Here is an 11,519-nt window from a genome sequence, read left to right as displayed (position 1 = left end):
AAGTCCAGCTGCTCTTCCTGCTCAGCTGCCCCCCCCAAGAGGTCCGGAGAGGACCTGTGGGGTAACTTCAGAAGACAGAGCAGCAAAACCCCAACTTACAGGCCAGAGCCCACCAAAGCCACACTCCACCAACCTTCAGGCAGTGGAGAGACTGACTGTGTGGGTGCCCACCTACACTGCACCTCACCTTGCTGAGGTTCAGGGTAGCCAGAGGATAGACAGCCAGGGGTCTAATGCAGGAGCCAGTGGAGGGGGGTGAGATGCGAAAGGCGGGCACCAAGGACAGGACAGCAGCCAGAATGACATCAGCGCCCAGGCTGTGCACCAGCAACAAGCCAAGCTTGACCAAATAGGTCTCCGCTGGTCCAGGTGGTCACTCTGAGAATCAGTTCACCGTTGAAGTATATAAGGATGTGATGGCCCAAGCCAGGAGCACCTGTTGACCCAGGATCCTTCTGTCCTGACAAAATTGAGCACTACACTGAGGGTGAGGGCTTGTGCAGAGTCTAATTTGTTCCAGAGTGGATGTCTGGTGTCTCACAGCCTCAAGTTTATGGCTACTTGAAGGTGCCCCTGTAATTCTCCTGGTAGAATGATGAGGATGCTCTAAAGAGACACCTTCACCCTTCTTTCCCTTTGGCCATACGGCCATTGAAACAATGGACCCCTGGCAACTGGAATTTCCTTCAGGATGCTAAAAGAAGGAAAAGCCTGAAGCCTGGTACCAGCCAGAGGAGGGAAAAGATTTCACATAGTTATGACAACTTGTCAGACCATCTTGCAGGAGAAACTAGAGCTGACAATGATGGGCGGGGACACACTTTGACTAAAACTGTTTAGTTATACATACCTCTTGCTCCTATTTAAACTTAAGCCTAGTGGCAAAATGGAACTGGAATAGCTTTATCTTCCCACACTAAATAATGCAGCCACACTAAATAAATCTTTCTGCTTCTATTTCCTCCTGACTGGCCTTTTGACCCTAGGCTGTTAGGACTAAAAGGACCCAACCTTTGACCCTAACAACTCTGATAACAGCCCTAGGAAATACAGAGCCTGGGTCTTGAGAGTCCCCAAGTTGAAGAGCTGAGTGGCTGTGCCTCCCCAGCCAGGTCCCCAGCTCTTATACCAACTTTCAGGAGACACATGCAAATAAAGAGGCCAGGCAGTCCAGGTTGAATCACTGTGTTTTACTAAGTGCACAGGTCCACTGGGCATCTGAACTCAGCCCTGTGGCAGCAAAACTTTCCAGAACCATCCACATGCATCCCTGCTGTAGCATTCTGCCCCAAAGTTCCCTGCGAGCTCACGTTGGCCCGCCCACACAGCACAGACATCCTGTTCATGTCGGGTAAGTTAGCATTTCAGCTAGTCCGTTAGAAAACTAGAGTTCATTCCCTGGGCATCTGTCCCTAGAAGACAGCGTTGTGCGCGGGTGGCAGCACGCTGGCCAAAAGGAGAAGGCCAGTAGCTGTGGCCCAAGGGCATGTACAAAATGGTTAGGGTGCATGTCAGTATGAAGGCATTATGAAATATTCTTTGGAGCATGAACAAAAGTGCAAAGACAGCCAAAGGCAACAGCGCAGATGGGGAAAGCTGCAGCCGCAGCTGCGGCCGGGGGACAAGACTGCAATGGGCAGGTGTGGACTGGAATCGCAGGGTGCGCTGCACTGTGTATGGAGCCATCCCAGGCAGATGGATGATGTCAAGGGGATCACAGCTTTGAGCCCCTCCATGTGGGACCACTAGTGGCAGCCCATCATGCCAGCACTCCTCTCCAGTGGCAGGACCTGGAGACAGAGTCCAGTGTGTGTGTATCAGGCAGAGGCAGGGGTGGCCTTGGTGGATTTCCCTCAACATACTTTAAGGCAACAACTTTGTAAAAGCCAATCCCGGTTGGATGTGCAGTGTTAGCGATGTGCACGCCTGCCCGAGAGTCCCAGAAAAAAAAAACCAGCCTGGGAACTATCCCTCCTCTGACAGAGGCTTAGACACCAGGGGAACATCAGGGTGGGTCATGGGCCAGACCCAGCATCCTCTGTCAGCCAGGGCACAAAGCGGAGCATCAAAGACAGAGCTCTGAACAAACTTAAAACCCAGGCACCTCCAGATGTTTGATGGGTCTCCTCCCTAGAGTGTAACCCTCACTCTCCACCCCCTTTCCTGGTTCTCCCCAAGGACTGCTGCCAGAACCACATCATGGAGAAGCAAAATTCAGAAAATGGTGGCCCCAATTCACTGACTTTCAGGGATGCTGGGCCTCCTAGGCCCTCAGGCATGTGTTGGGCACATGTTTAGGACTCCTCAGAAGGAAGAGGCACCTGGATCTCCACTAGAAATCTTCATTTCCATCATAATTCCTCCTCTGAGAAGCTCTTGCCTCCTTAGCTCAGCTGGGGCACAGTAGGAGCCTAGGGCATCCAGATAGGCTTCCTCTTTCCCCACACCCTACATCCTATGCCCTGGGAGGTGTCAGGGAACAGAAGGCTGGTCTCTCTGTACCAGAGCAGCAGGGTTTGATGCCAGCTATGTGAGCCTGGGCTTCAAGGGTGCCCTGTACAGACTCTCCACTCTAACCCCAGCCTACCCTGCTGGGATACAACGCGCACCAGACACCTCTGAGTCCCTGCCCAGTGGGCCCCACTGTTCAAATCATGTTTTCCATGTTTATTTCAAAGAGAAAGACTTAAGTGTTGCCTGCTGATATTGGGGTGTGAGCCATGGTGTCTTAGCCTCTCCTCTACACTGCTTACAGCCAGAGGGCTGAAAGACCCACACTCCAGTGTTTCAGAAAGGCATTCCTGTCCCATGTCTGGGGGAAGGTCTGAAGACATCTCTGGGCCCAGCTCTTTCCATAAAAAGTAAGGGTGTTCTTCACAGTGCCCCTGATACAGGATAAACCCAATAGGGTGGCAGAAGGCATGGTGGCCCCCCTTTTCACATTCTGAACTGGAGCCATCAACTCAAGGGGAGAGAGAACCTTAAACCAGTGCATTAAACATGGAAGATGGCCCTGGATCTCTATCCCCTATGTCTAGTAACTGAGGAAACTACAGCTTAGAAAGCCTCCTCCAAGGAGGTTCATGCAGTGTTCAGTGACCCCTCAGCTTCTCAATGGGGATTTCAAGTGAGGCCCCCTAAAAGTGAAAGCATAACTAAGAGCTAGCTTATAGCCTCAAATGGACACTTGGTCTGCCCAGACCACAGGGAAGACAGCAGATGGGCCCTCACCCCAGGTGTCCTGGCCCTGGTAGACAAGAGTGCACTATCTGGAGGCCACAATTGAAAGGGACAAGAAAGGAAGATGCCAAAAAACACCAATCACAGCCTGGCATGATGAAGCAGGCATGTGTATAAGAGGGGACTGTGGAATGGCCAATAGCAAGACTGATCTGGACCTCAGTAGGCACTAGGGCTGCCCTCGCTCTGACCTAGCCACAGCCTCTCTTGTTACCTGCAGACAGCCACCATTTAGTCCAGGGAGAGGGCAGTGTGGGAATTCAGTGGGCTTCAGGTAAACTCTCTACCATTGATGCCCAGAAAACCTAAACATCCAGAACTCCCACCGCAGTCAGGCTCAACATTTTAGAACATTCGTCATTAATTCTTGTGACACCGTCCCCAGGCAGTTTCCATCAGGAAGAGCCAAAAAGAAAAAGGTGTGTGTGTGTGTGTGTGTGTGTGTGTGTGTGTGTGTGTGTGTGTGGAGAGAGAGAGAAAAGCCTACGTGTGTGCATACATTATACATACAGGTTACACATCTATGTGAATATTCAGTATAAAAGTGGATACCTGCTGTATATGCATATACGGAATTAATATGATGGAGCCTCTAAGTTCCTATGTGTGTTCATGTGCATAGGTACATACACCTATTACATGTGGTCTGGAAAACTATGTGTGAGCTTTTGTGTGCACGTGTATAACAAGGAATTCATGTTTGAAAGTAGACCTGTTGTATGTACACTTGTGTGTGTGTGTGTATACTTGTGTGTTCATTGAAAGCATAATCTGTAAGCTTTTGTGTGTGCATATGTGAATGTACACATGTGCCCAGTGTATGGGCATGTTGCTGGTGGGCATGTGAGGGAGTGTGTTGGGACCACAAATGTTTTCTGAGGGAAATTTTGCCATGGGGCAGCTGCTGGCCTTGAGCCACTTCAGCCACACTTGGTCACATGTGAATAGAGCCTTCAGCCTCCATCCTGTCCTGCTTCCCTGAGAGTGGGGATGCCAAGGCAGTAGACATTTGTTGCTGGATCTGGGTCCCCCAAGCAAGGACTCAGTCACCTCTCACATCAGGGCTTCCATGTCACCCCGTAAGATACACTTCCTTCCTCTAAGCAGCCAAAACTGCAGTCTTGACCAGTGCTCACTGGAAGAGCAGGCCATGGCCTTCCCATCTCCCTCTTGCTGTAACCTGAAAAAGGGCTTCTGATAAATTCTTTGTGGCCACGGTTGCTGGGAATGGGGTGTCTGTCCACCCTCGTCATTCCACAAAACCCTAGTTCAGGGTACCCCAGGCTCTTGTATGGATGGCAGCTCTGGGGACAGGATGCTGGGCCACTCAAGAAGCAGGGCACACTGTATGGAGCATGTAGGACGAATGCAAACCTCTCTCCCACATCTCCCAGAGCTGAGACAGTTATGGCCTGCCCAGGTCTAGGGAAGGAGAACTCTGGCTGCTGGTTTGTTCGGGGTTAGATGGTCTTGTCCCTCTGTTCTAGAGTCTTCCTGTCCTGACACAGAGGGGGAGGGCTCAGACTCAGGCTCATCTCTCCAAGAGAAGAGCTAGTGAAGGTATAGCTATTCTTCCTGTCTACATCTCCTGCCATGCCCAGCTAGGAGCCTAGCAAAGGCACCCTGAAGTGAGATCCTAGTGGCCCTGACTTGGAGGACATGTAGCCACAACAGACAGCAAACATGGCTCCCTAATGCCCAGATCACTGACAAACACATGATCTCAAGCTCTCCTCAGGGACTGGGGGTCTTCTGCTGAGCATATAACCCCCACTCAAGCTGCCTCTGCCCCTGCCAGAGCACACTTTTTAAGAGGTGGGAGAAGTACATAGAGTTCTGCCCAGGCTCAAGCTCTACAGTACTTGCCCTCAGTGATCAGGAAAGCTGATGTTTCAGAGGGTCTGAGAACCCCACCCCAAAATGCTGTCACCCAATGCAGGAACCTCTGGACCAGATGTTGTGAGACCACAACATCTACACTGTCTCCCTCTAAAGCTGGCTACCAGGTGGTCCAAGATGCCCACTCATACCAGAGGACAGAGGTTATTCCTCACCAGAGTAGGAGACAAGGTGTTCCCAATTCCCCAAACACCCAGAGGCCACAGCCAAGGGACCCATCAGTGGGTAAAGGACTGTGGGTGGCCAGCTCCTGTGGGAAGGATCCTTGACCAGGCTCAGAGGCCATGCTCTCATGTAGAAAGAGCTGGCAGTTTGATGATGCCTTGTCGTTCAGCCCTGCCTGAATCTGTAGAGTCAAGTAGGCAGCAGAAGGTAAGGGGGTGCCCTGGCTAAGGGCAGTGCTGGTCTATTTACCAGGTGGTTCTCTTGAAGTGCTGGCCACACCAGGAAAGAGCAGAGGCTATGAAGTGCCCACTCATACCTCCTGGGCTACAGTGCCAGGGACGAGGCAGCCAGAACCTGCCAATGAAACCCTTTCAGAAAACACTGAGTTGGGTCCTCCCTCAAGAGGTGGAAGCCAGGAGAATCCACAGATCAATTCTAAGCTCCAGGTTGGTCTCTAAGGCCTCACTCCTTCTTCAGCTACAGGAAAAGAATCCTGATCAAAGGGTGGCTTCCACGGAAAGAGCCACATAACCTGGGAGAGGGAGGAAGATGCTGGCCGGCAGCTCTGCAACTAGGTGCCCCAGGGATGAGAGGCATTACCCAGCCACACACAAACAGGGGGCCTGGTAATGCTTTACTGGGACAGTCGGGACCCGAGGGATAAGTAGTCAGGTGTAAGAGTGGGCCATTTCCAGGGACCTACTACATCTCCTGTGCTTACAGCCTAAACTGAGAGACCCATGAGCCTTAGGACTGGCCATCAGAAGTAGACAGGTCTGCTTCACCATTACCTCCCATGTCCTTGCTCCCAGCCACACCCCGACTCACAGGTGCCAACATTGCTCTGTCCCTCCTCACTCACAGGGCAATAGCTGTTCCCCCAAGAAGACTAGGCAGGGCTAGCTTTGCTGTCGTAGGTGGCTCCTGGGGCCTCCAGGGCCCGGCCTCAACCTCCCCCTCCTGGTTGGAAAAGAACTTCTGTAAAGTATTACCATATGTGCCAAGGAGTCCTGCCTCATCTCCACTCCACATGAACCCTGAGCGCCAGAACCACGAGCATCCTCCCAAACCACACATCTCTATGTCATTCTGTCGCTTTAGGAAAGGCCCTGGAATGGAACGCCAGCTCCAAACCAGGAACCAGAGTGGGTGTGGCATGGGGCCCAGGAGCCCAGTCTCACTTCCTGGGCCCTGCCCAACCCACATCTCCAAAGGGGCCCTCACCAGTGGCAGAGCGTGGAGGGGGCCCGCATGGTGTGCAGAGGTCTGAGTCTGTGTCAGACTCCCCCTCTGCGATGTAGGGCCTGACCTTGGCGCACGGCGCCACAGCCGCATAACAGCTGCCCAGGGCATCCAGGTTCTCCTTGGACTGGGAGATACTGAAGCCACTGAAGGAGCGCTCCAGCTCCTCATGGTCCACTGATGGGATGGAGATGGACGTGTCGCTATCCCGCAGGGCAGCCTCAGAGGGCCTGCAGGACGGGGCGCCCTCCAGCCTCAGGAACTCGGTACTGGCCCTGTTGCCCCCACTATAGGCAGACAGAGACCGCTCATGTACCGGGGGTGGCGGGATGCGTACCAGTGAGCCATGGTCTCCCACAGGGGAGGTGCCGTGGCGCTGGTGGCTCTGCTGCCATGAGGTGGATGGAGGACACTGGGCAGGGGGCATGGCTGGGGGTGCCGCGTAGTTCCTCTGGCCCGTAGAGCTGGTGGAGCGGACAATCTTAATGATACAGCCGTGCTTGTCTGCATGTTCGCGGCTGTCCTCTGGGCTGTGGTAGGGTGGTGCCGGCTCAGGCTCCTTGGCCCCAAAATAGGCCTCTGTCTCTGCTGGCGGGATGCCCATTCTCTGTGTGTAGATGCTCACCAGAAAGTCTAGCTTCTTTTCCATGGACAAGACCTGTAAGAAAGGCAGCTGCTGGGCTGGGCTTTTGAGAAGACCCAGGATACCCAGGTAAGACAGGGCAGAGGAAGGAAGCCAGGAGCTGCCCTTCCTCTACCTCAGATTTCAACAACTCAACCTCTGAGCTTACTGGTCAGTGTGTGCCTGAGCTTAGGCCAGCACACAGAAAAGCCTCATGGGGTAGCTAGCTCCTAAGGGTCCACTTCCAGTGGGGATGAATATTGGGCAAGGAAAAGATGGGGAAGTAGGCCATGCACGATTTCTGGAAGTTCCACCGTGGTTACCCCTGCCAAAGGATCCTCAAACGCAAATCATGACCAACAGCTACCCCTCTAGGCACCTCCAGTCTCCAGATACTGACTATGAGAAGGGAAAGTGCCAGACCGTAGGATTTCACAGGGAACCCGTACGTCTCACAGAGCTGGGACCCCCCTCCTGCTGCATCTACCCTTATGCCTGGGCTGCTCAGCTGCCACAGGCTAACAAAATGAGACCGGAAGACAGCAGAGGCCATTCCCCCACAACCCTCTCCCACCTGTTTCTCCACCTTCCCAAGCCGTCCCATCATGCTGGGGTCTTCGGGCAGCTCCGTCTCTGCCGGTCCTTTGGTGCGGTCCTTGTCCGTTATTGTTGGGCCCCGCCCCACAATCTGGTCCACTCTAGCAGGAATAGAGACCCAGCCCCCAAGTATGAGTTTGGGAGGGTGTGATCAGGCCCCTGCCCCTTCTTCCTGGGCTAACCCACAGCCCCCCAGATCTGGGCTCCAAGCCCTGTCCAGAGCCGACCGGGGGGCAGTAGGTGCCAGGCAGATGGACACTGGTGCCTCGTGATCTCAGGCTGCCTCCTGACGCCTTGGGGTCCTGTTTCCTATCTGTTCCATTCCCGTGGGATCTGGCACATTAACAAGGAGTAAAGAGAACTATCTCCCCCGGGGCCCACTCCCAGCTCCTCCCTAGCATGCCTCCACCCCCATCAGTCCTGCCTCATAGCTCTTCCCAGGCCTTGACTCACTGGTCTCACAGCCACCTGAGGCCCAGGCGATGAGAGGCTGTTGGTGGACATCCAGCTGAGGGACCAGGTTAGGAGAGGCTGTGTCTTTACCCAAACGCCCACCCCTGCCAGCTTTACTCCCACGTTAATGTGCCACGGAGTTCCTCGGACCCCGACGGGTATGACAGGGACAGTGTTAAATGTCTTCAGCAAGGACAACAGAAGCAGGGAGGCCGTGAGTGTGTTAACTCCATGCATCAGGACAAGGAGAAGGAAACAAGGGCCACGTAGGAAACTGCCAAAGCACAACCAGGGCAGAGACGAGTGCTGCCAACAGGTATTATTGGGGGGGGGGATGTGTGCACGCATGTGTGATGTATGTGCGCTCACACCCACGTGAGTGAGGGTGTGCATGTGTAAGTGTTGGGCAAGACGAGAAGTTCAACTGAGATGATCAGTAGTGAAGCCATTACACCAACAAGAATGGAAGGATTCCTTTGTCCTTGGAGGACTGGGGTCCCTATCTGCCCTGTGTGACACCAGCGTACCCGTGGCATGTTATGACAGGGCTGGTGGGCGTCATGAGAGCGAACATGGGCTGGGGAACTGTGGGCCGCTTGAAAACAAAGGACCTGTGTAGAGCCTATGAGCCCACTGCACAAGAGTGTGGCTAAGCAAGGCCGTTCAAGCTGAGCCGTGGAGCTCCCCACACAAAGCACACTCCACTGGGTACATGTCAGCAGGTTCCCCTCCACTTTCTGCCGACTGGGGTGGGGGTGGGGGCCCTACCTGTTTTTGTGGCAACCCCAGAGGAAGGCTCGGGACTGTATCAGCCAGGGGCAGCCTCTGCATGCTCCACTGGGCTCATGCTGGGCTCATGCAAAAGAGGGTGGGAGGGATGGCAGGAGGGACCTTCTGGCTCCAAGCAGATGTCAGTGACAATGGCAAGGGAACGGGTTCCCTGATGTTCCAATGTCCACATGGTCCAGGCACAGATGCGCAACCCCTTCACCCCTGCCACATGACGGACCATCTGCCTGGTGGATCTCGGGGGTGGACCTTGAGTTGCTTCAAGGTGGCCAGACAAGAGTCCTCTAAGGACCTTGTACCACTTCCTTCCCGGGGTTCAGGCTGGGGCATCAGAGTCAAATCCCCAGGTGCTTCTCACGTCTTGGGTGACAAGTGCCAATGGTGTTTTAAGACCTGTCGTGTGTGTGTGTGTGTGTGTGTGTGTGTGTGTGTGTGTGTGTGTGTGTGACCTAGCTGAAACATAGGAGGAGGCTGAGGGGAGTCTGAGATATGCAGGGCTTTCTCAGTCCGTGGCCTGCCTGGCCAGCGGCCATGACTGTCGGCAAGACTCAGGGGACTAAATGTGCCTCAGTTTTATTGGCAGATAGTATCATGGACCAACCACTTATTGTCTGGATGTCATCTGGCTAAGAACTGCTCTCTACCTGTTCCCCCAGGATCCTTCTCTCATGGACTGATATGCTCATCACATTGACCTCTGACCTCATGGGCAGTATCCCTAGCTCAAGGAGTGGACAGATGCTATGCCTGCCAGTTCCAATGTCCCAAACTTTCTGAGCTTTCTGGAGCTCTTCTGTCTCCAGCTGACAGACTGGGAAGTGTCTGTCTGCCCTCCCTGGGCCTGCTCCTATAGAGCTTCACTTTTCCTGGACAATCAGGCCTGCCAGGGGGAGACAGGGAATTATGTGAGTAGTTCCAGGGTAGCCAGAAATAACCACATCAGAGCTGGCTTTTGACATCTGACTGTTCCCTGACCTCAGCCTGCCACCTGTCAATCAGCTGAGGTGGGCTCCCATCTTTCTTATCAATGACATCAATGATTGGTGGTGGCAACTAGAAATAACACCAGGACTGAGAGAGACAGTTTGGTGCTGGGTGTACGGTGGGGATTTTCCCATTTATTTCTGGCCCCCTGCAAGGATGAGAATTGGCCCCCTAGGGCCACACACATATCTGGCATGTATAAGGCCCTATGCTGGGTAAGCACAGACTTAGTGCCTTACCACTAAGCTATACCCCCAGACTTCATTTATTCTTCAGGCAGGTACACCTCACACCTAAGAAAGAAGCCCAGGGAAGCACCCCCATCTGCTTTAATCTACACAGAGCCAAGGTCAGGACCATGGTGGTCACCCCAGTAATGGGCAGGTGTGAAGGACCTGAGCTGGTCTTTGTCATGGCCACTGAGGTCATCTCCTTCAGTGGCCTCAGCAGATGTCATGGAGAAATCCATGGCAAGGCAATCCCTGTAGATGGAGGACTAGGGGCCCTACGTACCAGCCCTGGCAAGGGGGTATCCTTTTCCCTAACGTTCCCTTTAGGAAGAGAGAGAACCTGAATGTCCCCTGCCTTGTGGAAAGAAAAGTGCAAGGTGCTGCCATCATGCGGCCTAGAGCAAAGGGGCTGGCCATTCACAGACAGGTCGGGAGGAGGCAGTGCATCCTAACCTAGGTGAGTACTGGGGTGACTCTCTCGAAGGGGCCGTGGGTCCTTTGGTAGGGTACTTCTTGTGCCGGGGAGTTGAAGGGGGTGGGGGGCCCACAATCATATCTATCCTGGCAGCGTAAACAAGAAGAGAGACACCAGCAAAACACATCATAAACAACCCAAGGTGAGCTGCCGGCATGCACAGAACAGGGGGCAACTTGACAACGGTGATTCTTCTGAAAAACGTGCTCAAAACAGAACGGTGGGCCCACACTCTGGCCCTCACGTCAGCCAGCCTTTCCCCACGTTCCGAGCGCTGCCCAGCCTGCACAGTGAACCTCAGGCAGAGTACAGGGGTTGGTGCTGGGAACTAAGTCCCAAAGAGGACTCTGCAGCTTCAGAGCAACAGGACCCTGCAGCAAAGGCCAGAGCACAGGACTCCTCCTCCTCAATCTGTTTTGTCTGTTTCCCAGACAGACAGAAAGAGAAGAGAGATGTGGAGTGGAAGATGCAGTGGAGCAAACAGTTGTGGGGATGGGCTAGGCTAGAGGCTAGGGGTTCTCACTCATCCACACACAGCACACGTACAACCTCTGCTCCCAGGAGTAAGAGGCCCCGGCCTGGGCTGGATGACATCTCTAGAGCCCTGCCCCTAACTAACATCAGCCATTGCTGCAGCTTTCTGTGACCACAAGGAGTCCCCCAGGCTGCCTCTTATGTCCTTACCCTCTGCCCACCCAAAATCTGCCCTCCACTTCCAGGAGCTTAAAAGCAGGATGTGCCCCACCTTAGGAGATAGGCTCCTCAGAGTTATCACACACACACACACACACACACACACACACACACACACACACACACACAC

General features: G+C 53.8%; 1 protein-coding gene across 6 annotated transcripts in view; it reads right to left on the bottom strand.

Moving 5' to 3' along the window:
* Nucleotides 1-2,652: 2,652 nt before the first annotated feature.
* Kcnq2 (potassium voltage-gated channel subfamily Q member 2) overlaps nt 2,653-11,519 on the bottom strand; it is a 58,761-nt gene continuing 49,894 nt past the window's right edge. For 4 of the 6 annotated variants that reach the window (XM_055596073.1, XM_055596068.1, XM_055596069.1 and 1 more), the window contains 2 exons: nt 7,743-7,866; nt 2,653-7,204 (listed from right to left, as the gene is read on the bottom strand). In XM_055596073.1, the coding sequence (XP_055452048.1) occupies nt 6,482-7,204; nt 7,743-7,866 (847 nt within the window). In that variant the 3' untranslated portion in view covers nt 2,653-6,481. Of the gene's footprint in view, nt 7,205-7,742; nt 7,867-10,674; nt 10,783-11,519 lie in introns of all 6 variants that reach the window. The other 2 variants (XM_055596071.1, XM_055596074.1) reach the window with 1 other exon arrangement.

This window comes from Psammomys obesus, unplaced genomic scaffold (genome assembly GCF_907164565.1).
Source record: "Psammomys obesus unplaced genomic scaffold, mPsaObe1.curated_primary_1811, whole genome shotgun sequence".
NCBI lineage: Eukaryota > Metazoa > Chordata > Mammalia > Rodentia > Muridae > Psammomys > Psammomys obesus.
This window is presented reverse-complemented; position numbering and strand designations above follow the sequence as displayed.